Source organism: Triticum urartu, chromosome 1 (assembly GCF_003073215.2).
Source record: "Triticum urartu cultivar G1812 chromosome 1, Tu2.1, whole genome shotgun sequence".
Classification (NCBI taxonomy): domain Eukaryota; kingdom Viridiplantae; phylum Streptophyta; class Magnoliopsida; order Poales; family Poaceae; genus Triticum; species Triticum urartu.
The window spans coordinates 22,140,138-22,163,409 of record NC_053022.1 but is presented as its reverse complement, the minus strand read 5'-3'; the positions used below and the strand labels follow the sequence as shown (position 1 = coordinate 22,163,409).

The following is a 23,272-nucleotide window of genomic DNA, read 5'->3' as shown; positions in this document are numbered from 1 at the left end:
AGGCATATAGTGATGTGCATTACCGAGAGGGCCCAGAGATACCTCTCCGACAATTAGAGTGAGAAATCCTAATCTCGATCTATGCCAACTCAACAATCACCATCGGAGAAACCTATAGAGCATCTTTATAATCACCCAGTTATGTTGTGACGTTTGATAGCACACTAAGTGTTCCCCCGGTATTCCAGAGTTGCATAATCTCATAGTCATAGAAACATGTATAAGTCATGAAGAAAGAAATAGCAATAAACTAAACGATCATAGTGTTAAGCTAACAGATGGGTCTTTGTCCATCACATCATTCTCTAATGATGTGATCCCACATGTCTATGGCTAGGAAACTTAACCATCTTTGATTAACGAGCTAGTCAAGTATAGGCATACTAGGGACACTCTATTTGTCTGTGTATTCACACATGTACTAAGTTTCCGGTTAATACAATTCTAGCATGATTAATAAACATTTATCATGATATAAGAAAATATAAATAACAACTTTATTATTGCCTCTAGGGCATATTTCCTTCAGATCACACTTGTGTATCGCTATTTTCGAGATGTGATGATATTTGTGTTGAATGATGATGATGATGATGATGGTATGATGAGACTATTGTATGTCTATGATATGATGAGAATAGTGTATGTTTAGTATGATCCGATGAAACTATTGTATAGAGCCTGTATAAATACAACACAAATATGTAGAGGGGTGCGGATCAGCGAAAGCAGGAACATTAGCAGTAGCGCTGGAAATCACCTAGCAATAGCGCTGGCTTAGCAGCAGCGCTTCATATGGACAAGCGCTACAGATAGTTATCAGTAGCGCTAGTCCAGGCAGCGCTACTGCTAACAATACTTACCAGTAGCGCTACTGCTACAACTTAGCTGTAGTGCGGTAGCAGTAGCTCTGGACCTAGCGCTACTGCTATGCATATTTCAAGCGCTACTACTAGGGTTTTCCCTAGTAGTGGTGCTGCAATTATATACTCCTCCCGCTGTGAGTTACAACACTGTGCAACGCCGTTGCAATCTGAATTAGCAACTTGTGTGGAAGGCATCTCCTTAGCCATCTAGTGGTCAGCTTTGCCAATCGTTATCCAGTCAGATTGCCCAGAGCTTATTCAGATGACCACTGATCAGGGAGACAACAGATCAGTATATATGATGATGGTCCATGAGATTAAATCGTCACTTCATCAGGATAATAGGGAGTTCATATTCAAGCATGTTAGGCCGGAGCAAAACGTTGTTAGCCACTTTTTTAGCAAACTATGGTAGAATACAGAAGTGCACTGCAGTGTGGCTTCAGTCTGGACCGGACGAGGTACCTAACCTATATAATGCAGACTTGGCCGCCGCTTGATGAATGAATTCTCTTTTTCCTCGCAAAAATTAAGAGCTAGGAAGACGCGAAGCAATGCACATGCGAGTTTTCAAGAATGGAAAAATGACATTCTATTCTTTTCCATCCAATATTTTTTTAGCAAGCTAACTTTTCTACGAGTCAGTGCATTTCTTGAGGATGTCAAAAACCAATTCTTCTACAATTTGTAGTCTATCTTTCTAATCATCCTCCACTGATATTCATTGGCAGTCTCTTCTCATTCATAGAATCACAAGAATAGCAGGGGTGTGCTAGCTAGGGTTTACAAGCAAAGCACATTGGGGGAAAGCATCTCTCACATGAACAACCCCACAATCAAGCTCCATGTAATAACATCTCAGTTATTCTCTAATATCCCAGCTCACATGTAGGGCTTACAAAAATACCTACACAACCCATTTTTTTCTAGATGACCGCATATCCTCATATATATCCTCTTGATTGATGCATAGGTTGCTGAACACAACCTCAATTTATAGACCCTTCAGTCATGCTTCCAGTATGCAATTCATGTACATGCATGGATGACATGCATGATGCCCACACACATGAAAAATACATGAATGTACTTTTCATTTTAGTAATCCACAATGCATACACGATGAGCTGCACGAAAGAGCTCATTATGTAGAGAAGATCAAGGGGGTCTTAGCGTCATCTAGCTAAATTCTAAATATACAAAACATTAGTGTGGGAAACTCTTGCACACTATATATGTCGATTACATTTTACATATCCTTGTTTCTGTAGACAAACTAGAGGATACTCCATACGTTGTTGTGGGAATTGAATGCAATATATGTCAATGAGATTGAAACACGAATATTTTAAGTAATAATATGAAAGTAATAATAAAAATATACTCTCCCTGTAAAAATATATAGGGATCTAAAAGGTCTTATATTTTTTTTACAGATGGAGTACTATATAATATTTATTTTATATTTATAAAATATTTATTGAACTAAAATAATATGGATATACAAAGACGGAGATGCAAAAGAGAGATAGGGACCATTTTCATTACTGTTTTTTTAGGATAGACCATTTTCACTATTCACTTCGGCAGCTGCAGCCCAGGGACGTCTAAAGGCCGTGCAGTGCAGCCCACGAAGAGAATTCCCCATAGACGAACGACAGCTCGCGCCGCCGCCCGTGAAACCTAGCTCCGCCGCCGTTGGGAGCGCGACTCCAAGCCAGCACCACCGCCCCAAACCCTCCAAACAACAGCCAACAATGGCGGACTCTCCCTCCTTCCGCCGCCACCCGCTCCCCTTCTCGATCGACATCGTCCGCTGGCTCCCGTCCTCCGCCTCCTCCGGCCGCCACCTCGCGGCGGCCGTCCACGACCCCTCCGTGCCCGCCTCCTCGCGCCTCAGCCTCCTACCGCTCCACGACCCCGCCTCCCCGCTCGCCTCCCTCCCGCTCCCCTCCCGGCCCACGGCCCTCCGCTGCTCCCCTTCCGTCCTCGCCGCCGCCACCTCCTCCGGCTCCCTCCACCTCCTCCCCTCCTCCTTCGACACCGACTCGGCGGTGTCCGTCCCCGGCGGCGCGGGGTTCCATGTGGGGCCCGTGCGCGGGCTCGACTGCGGCGGCGAGGGGTGGGTGACGGCGGGGGAGGACGGGAGGGTGCACGTGGTGTCGGACGGCGGCGACGGCAGGGTGGTGGCCAGGAGGGTGTGGGATGGGAAGGGCATGTCAGGGTACGGGGCGGCGAGATGGGCCTCGTCGGCGGAGTTCGCCACCGGCGGCGCCGGCTGCGGCGTGCAGTGGTGGGACCGCAGGAAAGGGGACGCCGTGGTGGCGCAGTGCAAGGGCGTCTGGTGAGTGCCGGCTCTTGCACTTTCTGCTGCTTGGTTGATCGCTCGAAAGCGCTCAGTTTCCACCGATTATTCTGAAGTTCAGGGATCTATACTTCACTAGTTCTGTTATTGTCTGGGTATGGTTGGTTGGGAAATTTTATCTCAGTGGCAATGCATTGATACACGGATACTTCATTTCAACCAGATACCTATGTGTTCGTGTTATGGTCTCATGTCAAGATGATTATGTTTGGTAGCAGTTTGATTCAAAATATTATGTAAATGCTTGGAGGCTATTGCTCATTCTTTTTTTCATTTTATTCGTCGATCAGTAGCTACACATAAGCTTGCAGGTGCCAAACTTCATAAGCTGCAGTCATGTCTGCCTATGTTTGAAGCATATTGTACCACTAAGATATTCTCAAATGTGTGTGCTAGCTGGTTCTGGTTCTATTAAATGAGATGTGGAAAGTTTGGACGTCCGAGGATATTCAGACAATTTATGGCTTTTAGGTCCAAGTTTACTCGCGCAAGTCGTGTGGCTTCAGCTGTAGCCTCCCAGCAAATATATAGTTGTACGGTCAAGGTTCTTTCACGTGTTCTAATATGGCACTGATTGTAGTTCTTACAAATTTCAACTGGTGGCTGAACCAATAGTCTACTGTCGATATCTAGTCCACAATTGATACGCACATTCCTCTTTGAACTGTTCCTTCTCGACATCAGCTGTTCAAGATCATATCTGCTAACCTGTGATAAAATTTAAGAACTCAGAAATGATCATTGTCTTTGCGCTGTTAAACTTCATTTCATTGAGTTTTCATCATCCCGACTGCACCATGTAGTGCTATTTATGCTGACTTGATGAACTGTGATTTTTTAGGGGTCGTGGTGTCGCCACCGGCATGGTGCACTCCATTGATATACATCCATCAAGAAAGCATGTCTGTGTGGTATGGTCAATATCTCTCTTTACATGAACTGGCAAATGGCAAATGAATGTTCACTTCAGTTTACGCGTGGTAGTTAAATAAATCATCATTTTTACAATTTCCTATGAAATTTGTTAGCCTCGTGTTGACCATAAAACATAACCTCCATTCTTGTACATGAGGATATCCTCGTCGTATATGCCTAGGTGTCTGGACCGGATATGAGTACCTGCAAGAATCGTTGTTTTACACCCAGAGCATAGGCTGCCTAGGTCGGTGGTGCTAGGTATGGCCCTCTTAGTCTTGTGTACACCTGCCCCCTTATGGCCCGTTATATGGTATATATACACACAGGGATATGGTAGTGGGACTACCCATCGTAAGAACTCATGTATATAGCTGAAAGTCAAACAACTTAGTGTCAATGTACAGCAATATGACCAAATATTTTTGAGGGAATGCCATCATGGCTAGCCAGCAATATGACCAATTTGTAACATGAAATTCAGTAGGATAGAACATCCAACACTAAGTGAACATTTACGTCTATCCCCAAAACTTGCAAAATTCCAGTATTCGAAACAGGCCCTGATTTAGTTTATTGAGGCTGAGCAATCCTATGTCAATAAATCATCAATATACATAGGTAAATCAGTCTTCCATAAATAAATATTAGTCAAAAATAGTACAGAGGCAGCAGTTGTTATGAATAGCACCCCTTTTACTCTTTCAGAGTATATCAAGTACTATATGTTTTGGTTTGTATATAACAATTGAAGCCTTTTCAGAGGTAAAGGTGACCAATATCTTTGCAATATCCTTGGGTTGGATGCTTTTGCCGATTTCATCGTAATCCTCAGAAGCTATGCACATTGTTTCCATGTTAAGCTTATATTGTGCGTAACTCAAAAGATTGAAATGGAATTACCAAAGGGCTTAATAGTATTGTGCAACTTAGGGGCTGGATGCTGCTCTTTTGTTAAGCTTATACTGTAAAGGCACTAGCTGCACTTTGCTCTTAAAGTTTCACTTCCTACATTTACCAAAGAAGAGCGAGCTTTGAACAGAACTCTTTTTGCATGTGATAAACAACAATGAGCTGCAAGTGTTACTTACCTCAACTAAGGATGCTCTAATTTTTCATTGTGAAATATATTCAGAGTTGTTTTGACTACCTGACTTACAAAATATACGTAGTGGAATTGTTGGTTAGCCCAGCAGTGTCCAGCCCCTATGTTGCACATTCAGCATCTGTGGTTTGTATACGTGGCAAGTAAGCCTAGTAGTAACTGTGGGAGACTGGGCCTAGGAAGTGGTACGGATTAACTGCTGACTGTCGAGTGGCAAGGTGATTGAGCTGCACAACTTGGATCACAATGTTAAGTCTAGAGTACGTGTAACTGGCCAGATAGTTAGAAACGAATTAATGGGAGTGTTTAGATGAGCCATTACTACAAATATAAATCACTTCTGATTCTCTGATTTTTTGTAGGTGGGAGGCTCCTCAGGAACAATATTTGCTTGGGACCTACGCTGGGCACAGCAGCCAATACCACTCTCTGGTGTAGGCCTTGACGAAACGGCACAACCCGTGTGCGAGAGTGAGGTCTGGGAGGTTCTTTTTGACAACTACACACAGTCTTCTGATATTATCTCGTCTGTCTCAACAAGAATATTACCTGTGATGCTGTGCTCAGAGGATGGAATCCTTGCAATCGTCGAACAAGGTGAGACTTTACCCAGAAAGCATTGAATTAATGTGTCTATTGTTGACTTATTCCAATTGCTTATGATATGACAATTTTGTCACTAGATGAGAGGCCTCTTGAATTGCTTGCCGAGCCCTGTGCTATCAACTCCTTTGATATCGATCCTCAGAACCCTTCTGTAAGTTTGTCTGCTCCAGGTTGAAAACAGCAAGATTTTTCCTTCTTTCTTGTACTTGCTTTAATTTTCTCCTTGTGTTTCTACACAGGATGTCGTCTGTGCCCTGGAATGGGAATCGATTGGTGTGCTTACACGTGGAAGAGATGCAATGGCAGAGGAATGAATGCATTCACTCCCCAACAATTCTATTGAATTTCCATGCATAACTTTCTGTGATGGCCCGTGGCGTGACTACTCACGCTGTCCTTTTGTTGCTCATCAGCTATCAATGATGGAAGAGGCGTGCTCGGCGTGTATCATTTGCGGTTTTGTGTGAAAGCACGGATCGTGTAAAACTTACTGTAACTCTGGATCATACTTAGCTGTGAATTGGTGTTCAGCATAGGTGAAATCGGAAGCTTACTTTTACTGTTCTAGCTCAGAACTTCTGCATACCGAATCTATGCTGTCGTAGTGGAGAAGTGTGTGATCTTTTGGATCCAGGCAAAGGCCTTGCACACGAATTTGGACCAAACTATTATTCTGTTTTGGTTGGGGTGCGCCTGTTCCAAGCAGTAGTGCAGCACTTGGACAACGCGTGAGAACCGCCAACAGGTGGATTCTCCCCCACAAAAAAGTTAACTTAATATATCATGGATCCGTAGATCCATGTATCAGAGATTAAACTGATAAGAACAGATACTACATTTGATCTTAGCCAAGAGGCCGAGAAAGGTATGCTTTGATCGGTGTCCCTGGTTCTGGTTTTATTGCCCTCTGAACCGCCTAATCTCAGCTTCAAAACCGGTATGGGATTATTCCAACGAGTCGAAGCTACTACCTACTCGAAAATTAAATAAAACTGCCGACTCTTATTCTACGTTTGTCGGCCTGCGCTCGTCCAGCCAGCGACGACCCCAACGAGTAGATGACGGCCCAAATGCTGCCTGGCCCAATTTGTCATGACTTTATAATAATCCCAAGTCTTATCTAGCGCTTCAGGCTCCAAATACAGGAAAAATGGTACCTGGTGCACCCTTGCTGCACTTCCTTCTTAAAATTACAGGAAAAAAGAAGCCCCTGGTTATCTGGTTTCAGTTGGTTTTTGCCTGGTCTTTTCCATTTTCCGTTTATTTTTCCTTTTTCGTTTTGTTTTATTTTTTTCATTTTCTTTACCTTTTCACTTCTTCATTTTCAAATGCATGAATTGTTTTTTTTTCTGAACTTCGTTCTTTATTTTTTTCTCTCAAATTCGTGAACCTTTAGCAAATTTCATGAACTTTTTCCTAAATTTTGATTTTTTAATTCAATCCAATTAATTTATCAAGTTCATGATTTTTTTCAGTACTGCAAACTTACTGAAAATTATCAAAATGTCTAATACGTGAATTTTCTCAAATTAGTGAATTTTCTCCCAAATTCGTGGACTTTTTGCAAATGGACAAACTTTCATCAAGAAAATTGATTTTTTTTTGTTTTTTTAATTTATTAACTCTTTTGAGTACATGATAATTTTTTTTCGAAATTCATGAACTTTTTGCATGTTCGTGAACTTGTTTTGAAATCTGCGAACATTCCAAGTTCGTGAACATTTTTCCAAAGTTGAGCCAATGGTCAATGGGTCAAGTCAACAATCAACGGGTCAGTTAATGGTAATGGTATTTGTGATCTTTTTTCCAATTCTTGATTTTTTTGTATTCGTGATATTGTTTTCTCAAATTCATAATTCGTTTCTCAATTGCTGACCCTTTTTTATCATCGACTGTTTTTTTTTCAAAATTTGTTAAGTCAAGAGTCAACAGGGTCAAACAGTCGGTTGTCCAGGGTCAAACGATGAATGGAGGACTGAGATAGGGATTTTTTTTAGCAGAACCGATCGAACGAGCAATGCTGCTGTTGAGCGATCGAGCGAAGCGAGCTCTCATGCTAATGGGCCGGCCTAAGAGACTGCGCACGTAAGCAGCGGTACAGCAACCGCCCAGAACGCTGGGGCAGATCCTATTTGACGCCCGCAGGCGTTAAAATGATGTGGCTTCGCTGAAGCCTGGCCACCATCGCTCCAGTTTTGGGCCGGCCCACCGTTGCTCTGTTTTTTTTCCTTTTTCCTGTTTCTTTCATTTCTTTTTTCTTTTTTCTGTTTCTGTTTCTGTTTCTTTTCTTTTCCTTTTTACTTTTTGTTTCATTTTTCGTGTATTCTAAAGAGTTCATTGCAAGTGTAAAAAACGGTCTTTGTATGTTAGCCATATATTAAGAAAAGGCTCAACATATTTTTGAAAAATGTTCATTGTGTATTTTAAAAGAATTCAACATATATTCACAAAAAAATAATGTGTAAATATTGTTCAGCGTATATCACTAAATTTTTTAGTGTGTATTTAAATATTGTTCAGCGTATATCATTAAAATGTTTAATGTGTATTTAAATATTGTTCAGTGTATCTCACTAAAATGTTCAATGTGTACTTAAATATTTGTTCAGCGGATATCACAAAATGTTCAGTGTGTATTTAAAATTTTTTCAGCCTATATCACATAATGTTCAATGTATATTTAAAACTTGTTCATAATTTGAAGTCTCAAAATGTTTGTTCACGTTTTCAATAATTTTTGCGTTTTTAAAGTTTCATCGAATTTATAAATTTCTTCATGATTTTCATTCATTATTCAAAAACTTCATTTTCCCCAAAGAAAGAAATATTGAGAAGTTTGAAAAAAGAAACGGATCTGCCATGTACATAGTACTTTAACTGATCAGCCGATACAAATTGGTTTTTAAATCCTGGCGCTGCAATCCTAGCACAAACTCGTGTGGTCTATTGGTTTCGAAGAGGTAACCCCTAGCGGGAGGTCACGAGTTCAAGTTCTCACTCTCGCAACTGCTTTCTGTCTAGTTTATTTTTGTGCACCTGAATTCACTAGCTCCGAAAAAGTAAGGCAGATGGCCTCTCCTCCCCCCCTCTCTCCCCTGTGGCGAAGCCACCCGCCCCCTCATCCCCTCCGGCGGCGACCTCGCCTCGTGCGACCTCCCCCTCTCCTTCTTTCCCGCGGTCTTCTCCCTGCTCCTCCTCCCCACTGGCTTCCTCGCCTCGCTCCGTCCTCCGCGCTCCCCCCGGGCCAACAGGTTTTGGGCGCTGGATTCGGATGGCTCTAGATCTGGCGCTGGGGCGGGTGGTGGTGCCTGCGTTGGAGATGTGGGCCCTTGTGCCGTGCGATGGGCCTGGTGGGCGTAGGTCGGCTCCTGCCTTGGCTTGCGTGTCTGCTTTCCCCCTCCCTTCCTTGGACTCTGGGCCGCGGTTGGCCCAGGCCCAGCCCCCCTTGGTGCCGTATGTCAAACCGGGCCTGGCTCGGTCCGGGTATATATGGATCTGGAAGGGACCGGTTCCCCCATTTCTAGGGTTTCCTGCCTCCTCATCTGATCTACGTCGGCGCCGCTTCCCCATTCACTCCTTCGTCCGATCTGCTCCTCCTCCCCTCTCTCGTTCTTTCGCGGCAGTGGTCGCGATGGATCGTTCGCGCGGGTCCTCCAATGAGGCTGTCTCTGGCCAGAAGCGGGGGCGCGACGGATCTGGCGAGGCGGCGACTGATCTGGAGTATGAAGCTGCGCTGCGCGCTAAGCTCCAGGCGTCACTCGCTCCGGAGGCGGGGTCGGCTGCGGCGGCGGCTGGTTCATCCCCGCGCGCCTCCGGATTTGGGCCGGCGGATCTCTCGCTGCCCTTGCATGGTGCTCCTCCGGCTGCTGCCGACCCATGGGAGGTGGCGGCTGCGGGGAGTCGGGCTGGCTCGTCAGGGCTGGTCCCGCCGCCTCCCCCGCATGGTGCTGTGTCCCTGGGTGGTGGGTCGGTGCGGGCTCCGGTGGTGGTTGGTGGGGGGCCGTCTCATTTCGTTCCGCATGGTGCGTCGGGGGCTCTGGCCCGTTGCCCCGTTGGCTCTCTCGCTGGGCGGGGCGTCGGATCTGGGCCTGGCGCGACTGGTGATGGTATCCTCCCTCCTCCCCCTCATGGTGCTGGTCGCATTACTCCTCAATCTCAGGTCGCCAACCCCACTCTCACCTGCTTCGCGTGTCACCGTCCTGGTCACTTTCAGTCCCGGTGCCAAAATCCCCCCTTCTGCCTCATCTGTAGGGAAGATGGCCACCTCACGGTGGACTGTCAGAATCGTTCCAAACCTCCTGCCTTCGTTCACTATGGCCTTGGCCTTCCTGGGTGCTCATTTTTCGCATTAAATAGGGAGGTCCCTGCTGCAGCTCCTATCCTTGCGCTATCCAACGTCGGCATCATCTTTGTCCAGTCCAAACGCATTACATACCAGGTCCTTGATGAGCTCCAAATGTGGGATGAGGGAGGGTGGGATTGGCAAATCTGCCAGCTTTCAGATTTCGAGTTCCTGCGACCTTCCCTTCCAAAGCAAGTCTCCGCATGATTTCCTCTTGTTCTAGCTTCACGCTACCTCTGAATCAATTGGTTGTTTCGGTCAAGGCTGCTTCTAACGGGTCCAAGGCTATCTCCTCCCTGTCTGATGTATGGGTTCTAGTTGAAGATGTGCCTCCTTCAGTGCGTACCACGGCGTTTCTGATGGCCTTCGGGGTTCTCATCGGCAAGCCTATTGAGGTCGATCAAGATTCTTTGGCTATCCTCGGGCCGGTCCATCTGTGGGTTTGGTGTGTTGACCCCCCGTGTATTCGTGGTTCCATTGATGTCTTCCCTTCGGCTGGTGGCTTTCGGCTCAGGGTTCGGGTGGAGGGTGCTTTGGGTCCGGTGTCGCACCCACCTCCTCCCCCGCCCCCGGCCTCTGGCAATGATGACAAGAGCAAAGATGGGGATGGTTGCCCGGGCGATTCTATGCATGGCACTGATCAGCGCTTAACCCAGTCGGAGTGGGACGGGCTCTCCCCTGAAGACCAGGATATATTGAAGGAGAATGCTCCGGTCGGTCGGGGGGCCAATGACTCGCTGCCGGACTTGGTTGGAGGGGATGCTTCTGTTGGGGCCAAGGGCACTCCATTCTCGATGGTGTGCTCTAATCTTCCTGCCCGCCCTGCCTCTCCTTCCCTCTTTGGCATCGAAGATCTGCCCCCGGCTGGCCCCTCTGCCTCCAAGAAGAAGAATAAGTCGTCGGTCAAGAAATACTCCGCTAAGAGCAGAGCTTCTGGTGATTCAAGGCAGTCTACGGCTGGGCTCTGTCGCAGGCTTGATGCTGACTTGGGCACGGCCTCGGGTCTGTCCTCTGCTGCGGCGTCTCCCTGCCGTGCTCGCCCTATTCTAGTGCGGTCGCCCGCTTCCACGATTCGTAAAAGTGGCCGCGTCTCCAACTGCGGTGAGCGGGTGGCTGATCGGGCTGCTCGGCGCGCTGCGGCTCGGGATCTGCCTCCTTCAAGTTCGCGCCCAGTTCCCTCCTCCTCTTGCCCCGTTGTGCATTCTTCGGTTCATTTAGTGCTTCCGTCTCAATCTGATGAACATTTGCTTAGTATTTTAGATGATGTGGGCATCTGCTTAGACGCTAGTTTGGGCTCTCCCACTGCTTTACTTGGAGTTATTAGGGCGAATGAATTAGCTCAGGCAGACATTGCAAAAGCCAAGGAGGTTGGGGTGGGTCCGAGTGCCCCACTGGTTGTGGCCGGTGGGGATGAGGTGGGAGATGATAGGAGTCAGGCTTCCCTGGCTGCTACTAAACATGGGGTTGGGAAACGTGCTAAATCCTACAAGGCTCTGAGCAGGTCAAGTCTTAGAATTAAAAACCTTTCCTTCAGATGAAGGCCCTATTCTGGAACATCAGAGGTTTCAGCGCTAGGGGGCGCAGGGACCAGCTTAAAGATTTGGTTCAGTCTGAAAATGTTGATTTTATTGGCCTTGTCGAGACTCTCAAACCCTCCTTCTCCCCTAGTGAGCTCTCGGCCGTTGCTAGGATAGATAGATTCAACTGGAATTTTGTGGCCCCTGATGGCCACTCGGGTGGTATTCTTCTTGGCACCAAAAAAGATGTTTTTGATTTTGTCAATTTTGATCATGGCATTTTTTGGGCTAGCACGGTGGTCTTTCATAGATCCCTTAACTCTTTACTTGAAATCATGGTGGTTTACGGTCCGGCTGATCATTCGTTCTCTTATATTTTTTTGGATGAACTTAGTAACAACATTGAGTCTTGTTAGCTGCCACTCTTGATTGGGAGCGATTTTAATCTGATGCGATATCCTTCGGACAAGAGTTCCTGTAATTTCTCTTGGCCTCTGGCTGATGCCTTCAATGCTTTCATTAGGGACACGGCTATTCATGAAATGCCTAGGGTTGGGGCCCGTTTCACCTGGACGAATCGCCAAGCCTCTCCCATCCGTTCTATCCTTGATCGGGTTTTCTTGTGTCCTAGGTGGGACTCGCTGTTTCCCCGTGTCAACCTCAGAGCACTAGCTATAGTGGGTTCTGATCACTCCCCCTTGATTCTTGATGATGGTGCTCGCTTAGTTGCCCTCCCGAGGTTTCAGTTCGATGCTTCGTGGCTCCAAGTGGAGGGTTTCGCTGACCTGATTGCGCGAAAGATTTCGGTTTTCCTGTCTTCTAATCGCCGATCTTTTGGCCCGATGGACGACTGGCATCAATGCTCCTATTTCCTCCGAAGATTCCTTAGAGGCTGGTCTAAAAACCATTATGCTGAGTCAAGGCGGGACAAAGCTAGGCTGGCTGCTCAAATTGAGGTGCTTGATGCCCGTGCGGATAATTTAGGCCTCTCCGCGGCCGAATGGCAGACCTGTTATGGTCTTGAAGAGGCTCTTTTAGGTATGCACCGTCAGGAGGAAATGTACTGGAAGCAAAGAGGCACTATTAATTGGACTTTAAAGGGTGACTCGCCCATGGCCTATTTCTTTGCCATTGCAACGGTAGACATCGGAGATGCCTGATTGATTGCCTCCTTATCGAGGGCGTCAGGGTCTCTGATCAGTCTGTGATCATGTGTCACGTGGTTCACTTCTTCTCTTCCCTATTATCTGCTAAACCTGAGACGGGTTTTAGGCTGGTGCCGTCCTTTTGGTCTCCCCTCGAACAGGTTTCGAGTGCTGAAAATGAGAGTTTGATGACCCCCCCTCTGAAGAGGAGATTTTCGAAGTGATTCGATCGGCCAATTATAATGTGGCTTCCGGGCCTGACGGTTTCTCCATTCCTTTCTTTCGGCAATTCTGGCCTCAGCTAAAAGGCCTCATTCAGGCTATTACTCAAGGTTTCTGGCTGGGTACTGTTGACATCTCTAGACTGAACTATGCGGTTCTCACTCTCATCCCTAAGGTCAAAGGTGCTGACTTGATTTCCCAGTTTCGGCCCATTGCTTTAATTAACAATTTTGCGAAGATTCCGGCTAAGGGCTTGGCAACTAGGGTATCCCCGATCGCTCATTGTGTCTTGCGTTCATAAAGGGGAGATTTATTCTGGACGGGGTGCTTTGCTTGCATGAGATAGTCCATGACCTGCGGACCAAGGGCACTAAGGCTATGGTTCTTAAGCTTGACTTTGAAAAGGCCTATGACTCAGTGAGTTGGACTTTCCTTCGCCAAGTTCTTCTTGCTAAGGGCTTCGAGGGTGCGGTGGTTCACCGTCTTATGCAGCTCGTCTCGGGCGGGCACACGGCTGTGGCGGTGAATGGGCAGATTAGTAATTTCTTTGCTAATGGTAGGGGCCTTAGACAAGGGGATCCGGCGTCCCCGCTGCTCTTTAATTTCGTTGCGGATGCTCTTTCTCATATTCTTTCTCGAGCAGCTATTGCTGGGCACATTACGCGTGTTAGTTCTCACCTTCTCCCCAATGGCATCACTCACCTTCAATACGCGGACGATACCATTATTATGGTTGAACTTAATGAAGACAGCCTCACGAACCTGAAATTTCTCCTATTATGCTTCGAAGCGCTTTCGGGTCTTAAAATTAATTTTTCAAAGAGCAAAGTTGTTGTGACTGGGGTGCCTGATTCGGAAGCTCAGAGAGTGGCGCATCTTCTCAACTGTTCTCTAGGGTCTTATCCTCTCAAATACCCGGGCATTCCAATCTCCCCTCTCAAGCTTCTGGCAAAAGATTTTGCCCCGACAGTGACTAAAGTAGGAAATAGAGTTTTTCCGTGGAGAGGCCGTTATAATTCCCAGGCGGGCAAGGTTGCCCTCACTAATGCGTGCCTCTCCTCCCTTCCGATGTTTCTAATGGGCTTCTATCTCTTGTCCGGAGGGATTCAAGCTGGTTTTGACAAGCATAGGGGTGCTTTTTATTGGAACTCCTCTGATAACAAGCGCAAATATAGGATGGTTAAGTGGGACCTGATTTGCAGACCTAAGAGCTTGGGGGGCCTAGGCATCATTAACACTTTGGTCATGAACAAGTGCCTCATGATAAAATGGTGGTGGAAGATTATGTTCCTCGAGGAGCGCCCCACCTGGCTATATCTTCTCAAGGCTAAGTACTTCCCCTCCTCGAGCCCTATGTTCGCCTCCTCCTCTGGTGGCTCTCAGTTTTGGCATCAACTCGTTAAAGTTTGACCGATTTTTCGTTCCCTCGTTAACTTTGTAGTTCGGAATGGTAAGTCCACTCGTTTTTGGTTAGATTGGTGGGTCTGGATACCACGCTTGCGGTGGCCTATCCAACCTTGTTCTCATATTGCGCTGATCCCGAGATCTCTATCTTTGAGCTCTCGGATCAGGACTGGGTCCTTGATTTCCGGCGTACTCTGTCTCTTGTGGAGTTGGATGATTGGCAACGTCTTACTGCCTGCTTCCCCTTGCTCTCGGAGGAAGAGGACTCTGTGGTCTGGCCTCTTTCTGCCTCGGGGCGTTTTTCTGTTAAATCTGCCTATTCCAAACTTGTATCGGGTGCCCGCACTGCTAAATTCAAGGATATTTGGCCAGCTCGCATTCCTCCTAAGATTAAAATTTTCCTATGGCAAGCTTTCCGGCGAAAGCTTCCTGCGGCCGATCAAATTAGGAAGAGGGAACGGGCCGGGCTCTGATAGATGTGCACTTTGTGGGGCTCTTGAAAACACCGAGCATATATTTTTTCATCGTTCTTTGGCGAAATTCCTCTGGAGTTGCATTAGACTTTGGCTTCATGTTAATTGGAATCCTTCTTCTTCTGAGGATTTGCGGCGTTGTGTTAATACTTTAGCAGGCCGGTCTAAGCGGGTTTTATAGGTAGGCTGGGCAGCGATCTGTTGGTCGCTGTGGACTACTAGAAACAAGTTCACTATTGAACACATTTTCCCGGCTAACCCTGTGAATTGCTTATTTAAAGCCAATGTCTTTTTGTAGTAGTGGAGATCATTGACTAAGGAAGGTGACCTAGAGGCATTCGACGACATGCTATCTAAGATGAGATCTACGACATCTTCCCTGCTGCGGCACTCTAGCAGAATGGCTTAGTTTCCGGTTCTTTTGGAATCTTTGCTGGCCTGCGTGCCTTGTTTTGCTGGTTGCCATGTACTCACACTTCTTAACTTTGATCTGCTCGGCTTATGTGTGGTTCGGTTGGCTGTGTTGTGACTCTGCCTGGTGGCTTTATCTATAAAGTCAGGCACATGCCTTTTATCTAAAAAAAATTCACTAGCTCCAAATGGGCCGGCCATTCGCGGTTCTCTTCAGCGAATGCTTTCTGTCTAGTTTATTTTTGTGCACCTGAATTTACTAGCTCCAAATGGGCTGTCCATTCGCGGTTCTCTTCAGCGAAAGGTCGTCATTTTGACGCTAATGGGCTTCGAGTAGGGACTCTCAAGCATTGGCTAGGATCTCAAGGTGAATCATCCATGCTACATGCAACTCACAATTTGTGGAGATGAAGAGTGCTGTGCGGACCAAACATCATTAGTACCGAGGATAACAGACGCTTTGCCATGCCATTCTCCGATTGTAGAATTAATTATATTTTTGGGAACATCATTGTTGAATTTGTGGAGCATAATTTAAATTCTTGAAAAAAAATCAATTTCGAAAAAGGTTTCTTCACTATTGTATGGTAATGGCGGCCTCGTAGGTTCTTGACAACCGCACACATCATCAACATGCGACACTAACAATCATCGATGTGCCTATGTCAAGCATCTAATGGAGCTGATGTTAGCATGTATAAGTTTACATTGTACGTTGTCATAATGGTCCTTCCAATAGTTCATTTCTTAAGTTAATATGGTGCTGTAGCCCGATATCTCATAAGTGAACATCGGTAACAATTCTGAAATGAAGAAAGGTCGGAACATGAAAAAACCGAGAGTCAATTCACCTGCTCAAGCAAACAGCTTATGTGTCGTCAAAAAAAGTCATGGCCAATGATCGTCACCAATGCAAATATAAACGCAATATGAACACAATCATTTGCAGTCAATTATGGAAAAACATTATTCAAATAGTTCACCTAACTTCTTGGTTTCATTTTGTTTTTAACACGTTACATGAAATTAATAAAGCATGATTTTCATAGGCTGCTTGACTTTTTGGTTGCAATTGGTCCCAAGGGGTCATCTAGGGAGAAAACATAGTTTGGTAGCATGCATTCTCCCAAGCCTGGCTAGGAAGAAATGCACACACAATTGTTTGGTTACAAGCATTTTCTTCTCAGATACAAAATGTTGTTGTTTGGTTACGGACGCACAGATAATTTATCTTATCTCTTATCCACGTGGTGAACTTACCCCACGTGGAAACGGGTGCTCATGAAATATGAGAAGGGACGACTCGAGGTAGAAGAAGGCGTGAAAGCCCTCAGGTGCTCATTAATGGCCGTGAAAACGACCGAGCACTTGTGCCCATGTGTGACACATTTATACACTGAGTTGAAGGAAATATGCCCTAGAGGCAATAATAAATTTGTTATTTCATATTTCCTTATATCATGATAAATTTTTATTATTCATGCTAGAATTGTATTAACAACAAACTTGATACATGTGTGGATACATAGACAAAACACAGTGTCCCTAGTAAGCCTCTACTACACTAGCTCGTTAATCAAATACGGTTAAGTTTCCTAACCATAGACATGTGTTGTCATTTGATGAACGGGATCACATCATTAGGAGAATGATGTGAGGGACAAGACCCATCCGTTAGCTTAGCATGTTGACCGTTCAGTTTTATTGCTGTTGCTTTCTTCATGTCAAATACATATTCTTTCGACTATGAGATTATGCAACTCCCGGATACCGGAGGAATACCTTGTGTGCTATCAAACATCACAACGTAACTGGGTGATTATAAAGATGCTCTACAAGTATCTCCGAAGGTATTTGTTGGGTTGGCATAGATCGAGATTAGAATTTGTCACTCCGAGTATTGGAGAGGTATCTCTGGGCCCTCTCGGTAATACACATCATAAGAAGCCTTGCAAGCAATGTGAATAATGAGTTAGTTGCAGAATGATGTATTACGAAACGAGTAAAGAGACTTGCCAGTAACGAGATTGAACTAGGTATGATGATAACGACGATCGAATCTCAGGCAAGTAACATACCGATGAGAAAGGGAAAAACATATGTTGTCATTACGGTACGACCGATAAAGATATTCATAGAATATGTGGGAACCAATATGAGCATCCAGGTTCCGCTATTGGTTATTGACCAAAGAGGTGTCTCGGTCATGTCTACATAGTTCTCGAACCCGTAGGGTCCGCAGGTCTAACATTCGATGATGATTTTGTATTATATGAGTTATGTGATTTGGTGACTGAATGTTGTTTGGAGTCCCGGGTGAGATCACAGACATGATGAGGAGTCTCGAAATGGTCAAGAGGTAAAGATTCATACATAGAACAATAGTATTTGGACACTGGAAGTGTTCTGGGGATACCAGGTACGTATCGGGTCACCGGAAGGGGTTCTGGGCAACCCCATATAGGCCGAAATAGGAGGAGAAGGAAAGGAGGGAAGGGAGAAGGAAAGGGGAGGACTCGGCCTCCCCCTTTCCTTCCCCTCCCCCTCTCTTTCCTCCCCCCTCCGATGCATATGGAAGGGGGGGGGGGGGGAGGCCGACTAGGAGGAGACGCCCAAGTAGGATCCCTCCTACTTGGGGCGCCCCTTGCTGCTCCCCTCCCCATCCCACCTATATATATGTGGGGGGGGGGGCACCGCTAGAACACACAACATTGATTCTTAGCCGTGTGCGGCATCCACCTCCACAGTTTACGCCTCCGGTCATATTGTCGTAGTGCTTAGGGGAAGCCCTGCGCAGATAACTTCACCATCACCGTCACCATGCCGTCGTGCTGACGAAACACTCCCTCGACACTTTTCTGGATCAAGAGTTCGAGAGGCGTCATCGAGCTGAACGTGTACACAACTCAGAGGTGCCGTACGTTCGGTGCTTGATCGATCGAAACGAGAAGAAGTTCGACTACATCAACCGCGTTGTCAAACGCTTCCGCTTTTGGTCTACGAGGGTATGTGGACACACTCTCCCCCTGTCCTTGCTATGCATCTCCTAGATAGATCTTGCGTGAGTGTAGGAAATTTTTGAAATTGCATGCTACGTTCCCCAACAGTGGCATCCGAGTCAGGTCTATGCGTAGATGATATGCACGAGTATAACACAAAGAGTTGTGGGCGGTGATCGTCATACTGCTTACCACCAATGTCTTATTTTGATTCGGCGGTATTGTTGGATGAAGCAGCCCGGACCAACCTTACATGACCATGTTCATGAGACGGGTTCCACCGACAGACATGCTATTAGTTTTGCATAAAGGTGGCTGGCGGGTGTCTGTTTCTCCAACTTTAGTTGAACCGAATTTGACTGCGGCCGGTCATTGTTGAAGGTTAAAACGACAAACTTGATAAATCACCATTGTGGTTTTGATGCGTAGGTAAGAACGGTTCTTGCTAGAAGCCCATAGCAGCCACGTAAAACTTGCAACAACAAAGTAGAGGACATCTAACTTGTTTTTGCAGGGCATGTTGTGATGTGATATGGTCAAGACATGATGTGATATACGTTATTGTATGAGATGATCATGTTTTGTAAAAGTTATCGGCAACTGGCAGGAGCCTTATGGTTGTCGCTCTATTGCACGAAATGCAATCCCTGTTGGGGAACATAGTATTTCAAAATAGTATTTCAAAAAAAATCCTACGATCATGCAAGATCTATCTAGGAGATGCATAGTAACGAGAGGGGAGAGTGTGTCCATGTACCCTCGTAGACCGAAAGCGGAAGCGTTTAGTAACGCGGTTGATGTAATCGAATGTCTTCGCGATCCAACCGATCCAAGCACCGAACGTACGGCACCTCCGTGTTCAGCACACGTTCAGTTCGATGACGTCCTTCGAGCTCTTGACCCAGTTGAGGACGAGGGAGAGTTCCGTCAGCATGATGGTGTGGCGACGGTGATGATGAAGTTACCGGCGTAGGGCTTCGCCTAAGCACTATGACGACATGACCGAGGTGGTAAACTGTGGAGGGGGGCACCTCACACGGCTAAGAGATTGTCTGTTGTGCCTTTGGGGTGCCCCCCGCCTTCGTATATAAAGGGGGAGGAGGAGGTGGCCGACCTAGGGGGGCGCACCATAAGGGGGAGTCCTACTTGGACTCCTAGTCCAAGTAGGATCCCCCCTCCTTCTTTCCACCGAAGAGGGAAAAGGCGAAGGGAGAGAGAGGGAGAAGGAAAGAGGGGGGCCGCCCCCTCCCTAGTCTAATTCGGTTTGGGCAAGTGGGCGCCCCTCTCACATGTCATTTCTCCTCTCCTTCAATAAGGCCCAATAGGCCCAATACTTCTCCCAGGGGGTTCCAGTAACCTCCCGGTACTCCGGAAAAATTCCCGAACCATTCGGAACCATTCCGATGTCCAAATGCAACCTTCCAATATATGAATCTTTACCTCTCAACCATTTCGAGACTCCTCGTCATGTCCGTGATCTCATCCGGGACTCCAAACAAACTTCGGTCATCAAATCACATAACTCATAATACAAATCATCATCGAACGTTAAGCGTGCGGACCCTACGGGTTCGAGAACTATGTAGACATGACCGAGACACATCTCCGGTCATAACCAATAGCAGAACCTGGATGCTCATATTGGATCCTACATATTCTACGAAGATCTTTATCGGTCAAACCGCATAACAACATATGGTGTTCCCTTTGTCATCAGTATGTTACTTGCCCAAGATTTGATCATCGGTATCATCATACCTAGTTCAATCTCGTTACCGGCAAGTGTCTTTACTCGTTCTGTAATGCATCATCCCGTGACTAACTCATTAGTCACATTGCTTGCAAGGCTTATAGTGATGAGCATTATTGAGAGGGCCAGAGATACCTCTCCGATACATGGAGTGACAAATCCTAATCTTGATCTATGCCAACTCAACAAACACCATCGGAGACACCTGTAGAGCATCTTTATAATCACCCAGTTACATTGTGACATTTGATAGCACACAAAGTGTTCCTCCGGTATTCGGGAGTTGCAATAAGTCATGAAGAAAGCAATAGCAATAAAACTAAACGATCATTATGCTAAGCTAACGGATGGGTCTTGTCCATCACATCATTCTCTAATGATGTGATCCCGTTCATCAAATGACAACACATGTCTATGGTCAGGAAACTTAACCATCTTTGATTAACGAGATAGTCAAGTAGAGGCATACTAGGGACACTTTGTTTTGTCTATGTATCCACACATCTATCAAGTTTCCAGTTAATACAATTCTAGCATGAATAATAAACATTTATCATGATATATGGAAATATAAATAACAACTTTGTTATTGCCTCTAGGGCATATTTCCTTCAGTCTCCCACTTGCACTAGAGTCAATAATCTAGTTCACATCGTCATGTGATTTAACACCAATAGTTCACATTACCATGTGACCAATACCCAAAGGGTTTACTAGAGTCAATAATCTAGTTCACATCACCTATGTGATTAACACCCAAAGAGTACTAAGGTGTGATCATGTTTTGCTTGTGGGAAAAGTTTAGTCAATGGGTCTGTCACATTCAGAGCCGTATGTATTTTGCAAAATTTTCTATGTCTACAATGCTCTGTATGGAGCTACTCTAGCTAATTGCTCCCACTTTCAATATGTATCCAGATTGAGACTTAGAGTCATCCAGATCGGTGTAAAAGCTTGCATCGACATAACTCTTTACGACGAACTCTTTATCACCTCCATAACCGAGAAATATCTCCTTAGTCTTCTAAGGATAATTTTGACCGTTGTCCAGTGATCCACTCCTGGATCAATATCGTACCCCCTTGCCAAACTCATGGCAAGGTACACAATAGGTTTGGTACACAACATAACATTACTTTATAGAACCTATGGCTGAGGCATAGGGAATTGACTTTCATTCTCTTTCTATTTTCTGCCATGGTTCGTGTTTTGAGTCTTACTCAACTTTACACCTTGCAATACATGCAAGAACTCCTTCTTTGACTGTTCCATTTTGAACTACTTCAAAATCTTGTCAAGGTATATACTCATTGAAAAATCTTATCAAGCATCTTGATCTATCTCTATAGATCTTGATGCCCATATGTAAGCAGCTTCACCGAGGTCTTTCTTTGAAAAACTCCTTTCAAACACTCCTTTATGCTTTCCAGAAAATTCTACATCATTTCCGATCAACAATATGTCATTCACATATACTTATCAGAAAGGCTGTAGTGCTCCACTCACTTTCTTGTAAATACAGGCTTCACCGCAAGTCTGTATAAAACGACTTCACCGTAAGTCTGTATAAAACTATATGCTTTGATCAACTTATCAAAGCGTATATTCCAACTCCGAGATGCTTGCACCAGTCCATAGATGGATCGCTGGAGCTTGCACATTTTGTTAGCACCTTTAGGATTGACAAAACCTTCTTGTTGCATCATATACAACTCTTCTTTAAGAAATCCATTAAGGAATGTAGTTTTGATATCTATTTGCCAGATTTCATAAAATGTGGCAATTTGCTAACATGATTCGGACAGACTTAAGCATCGCTACGAATGAGAAAATCTCATCATAGTCAACACCTTGAACTTGTCAAAAACTGTTTTTCGACAATTCGAGCTTTGTAGATAGTAACACTACTATCAGCGTCCGTCTTCCTCTTGAATATCCATTTATTCTCTATGGCTTGCCGATCATTGGGCAAGTCCACCAAAGTCCATACTTTGTTCTCGTACATGGATCCCATCTCAGATTTCATGGCCTCAAGCCATTTTGCGGAATCTGGGCTCATCATCGCTTCCTCATAGTTCGTAAGTTCATCATGGTCTAGTAATATGACTTCCAGTACAGGATTACTGTACCACTCTGGTGCGGATCGTGCTCTGGTTGACCTACCAAGTTCTGTAGTAACTTGATCCGAAGTTTCATGATCATCATCATTAACTTCCTCTCTAGTTGGTGTAGGCATCACAGGAACAAATTTCTCTGATGAACTACTTTCCAATTCGAGAGAAGGTACAATTACCTCATCAAGTTCTACTTTATTCCCACTCATTTCTTTCGAGAGAAACTCATTCTCTAGAAAGGATTCATTCTTAGCAACGAAAATCTTGCCTTTGGATATGTGATAGAAGGTATACCCAACGGTTTCCTTTGGGTATCCTATGAAGACACATTTCTCCGATTTGGGTTCGAGCTTATCAGGTTGAAGCTTTTTCACATAAGCATCATAGCCCCAAACTTTAAGAAATGAGACCTTAGGTTTCTTGCTAAACCACAGTTCATATGGTGTCGTCTCAACAGATTTAGATGGTGCCTTATTTAACGTGAATGCAGTTGTCTCTAATGCATAACCCCAAAATGATAGTGGTAAATCGGTAAGAGACATCATAAATCGCACCATATCTAATAAAGTATGGTTACGACGTTCGGACACACCATTAAGCTGTGGTGTTCCGGATGGCGTGAGTTGCGACAAATGAATACCAAACTCGTAACTCAAATATTCACCTCCACGATCAGATCGTAGAAACTTCATTTTCTTGTTACAATGATTTTCCACTTCACTCTGAAATTCTTTGAACTTTTCAAATGTTTCAGACTTATGTTTCATCAAGTAGATATACCCATATCTGCTCAAATCATCTGTGAAGTTCAGAAAATAACGATACCCGCCACGAGCATCAACACTCATCGAACCGCATACATTAGTATGTACTATTTCCAATAAGTTAGTGGCTCGCTCCATTGTTTCGGAGAACGGAGTCTTTAGTCATCTTGCCTATGAGGCATGGTTCGTAAGCATCAAGTGATTCATAATCAAGTGATTCCAAAAACCCATCAATATGGATTTTCTTCATGTGCTTTACACCAATATGACCTAA

The 23,272-nt window shown here is 45.2% G+C and overlaps 1 protein-coding gene and 1 non-coding gene across 2 annotated transcripts; one reads left to right on the top strand and one right to left on the bottom strand.

Annotated features, from left to right (window-relative positions):
• Positions 1–2,492: 2,492 nt before the first annotated feature.
• LOC125543845 (nuclear pore complex protein NUP43-like) lies at positions 2,493–6,424 on the top strand. Its single transcript, XM_048707327.1, has 5 exons — positions 2,493–3,210; positions 4,073–4,142; positions 5,614–5,848; positions 5,935–6,008; positions 6,097–6,424. Exons 1-5 carry the CDS (start codon positions 2,624–2,626, stop codon positions 6,169–6,171), a joined length of 1,041 nt encoding a protein of 346 aa, XP_048563284.1. The 5' UTR covers positions 2,493–2,623; the 3' UTR covers positions 6,172–6,424.
• Positions 6,425–6,539: 115 nt separating this feature from the next.
• On the bottom strand, positions 6,540–6,726 carry LOC125533420. The gene has a single exon (XR_007294296.1). It is a non-coding gene; the product is annotated as a U2 spliceosomal RNA (small nuclear RNA).
• Positions 6,727–23,272: the final 16,546 nt, after the last annotated feature.

Excerpts from the sequence above, each read along its gene's own strand:
- LOC125543845 (XM_048707327.1), top strand. The coding sequence starts at position 2,624 with ATGGCGGACTCTCCCTCCTTCCGCCGCCACCCGCTCCCCTTCTCGATC. Across the intron at positions 3,211-4,072 it reads GCGCAGTGCAAGGGCGTCTG|GGGTCGTGGTGTCGCCACCG; the intron begins GTGAGTGCCGGC and ends GTGATTTTTTAG. Across the intron at positions 4,143-5,613 it reads CAAGAAAGCATGTCTGTGTG|GTGGGAGGCTCCTCAGGAAC; the intron begins GTATGGTCAATA and ends GATTTTTTGTAG.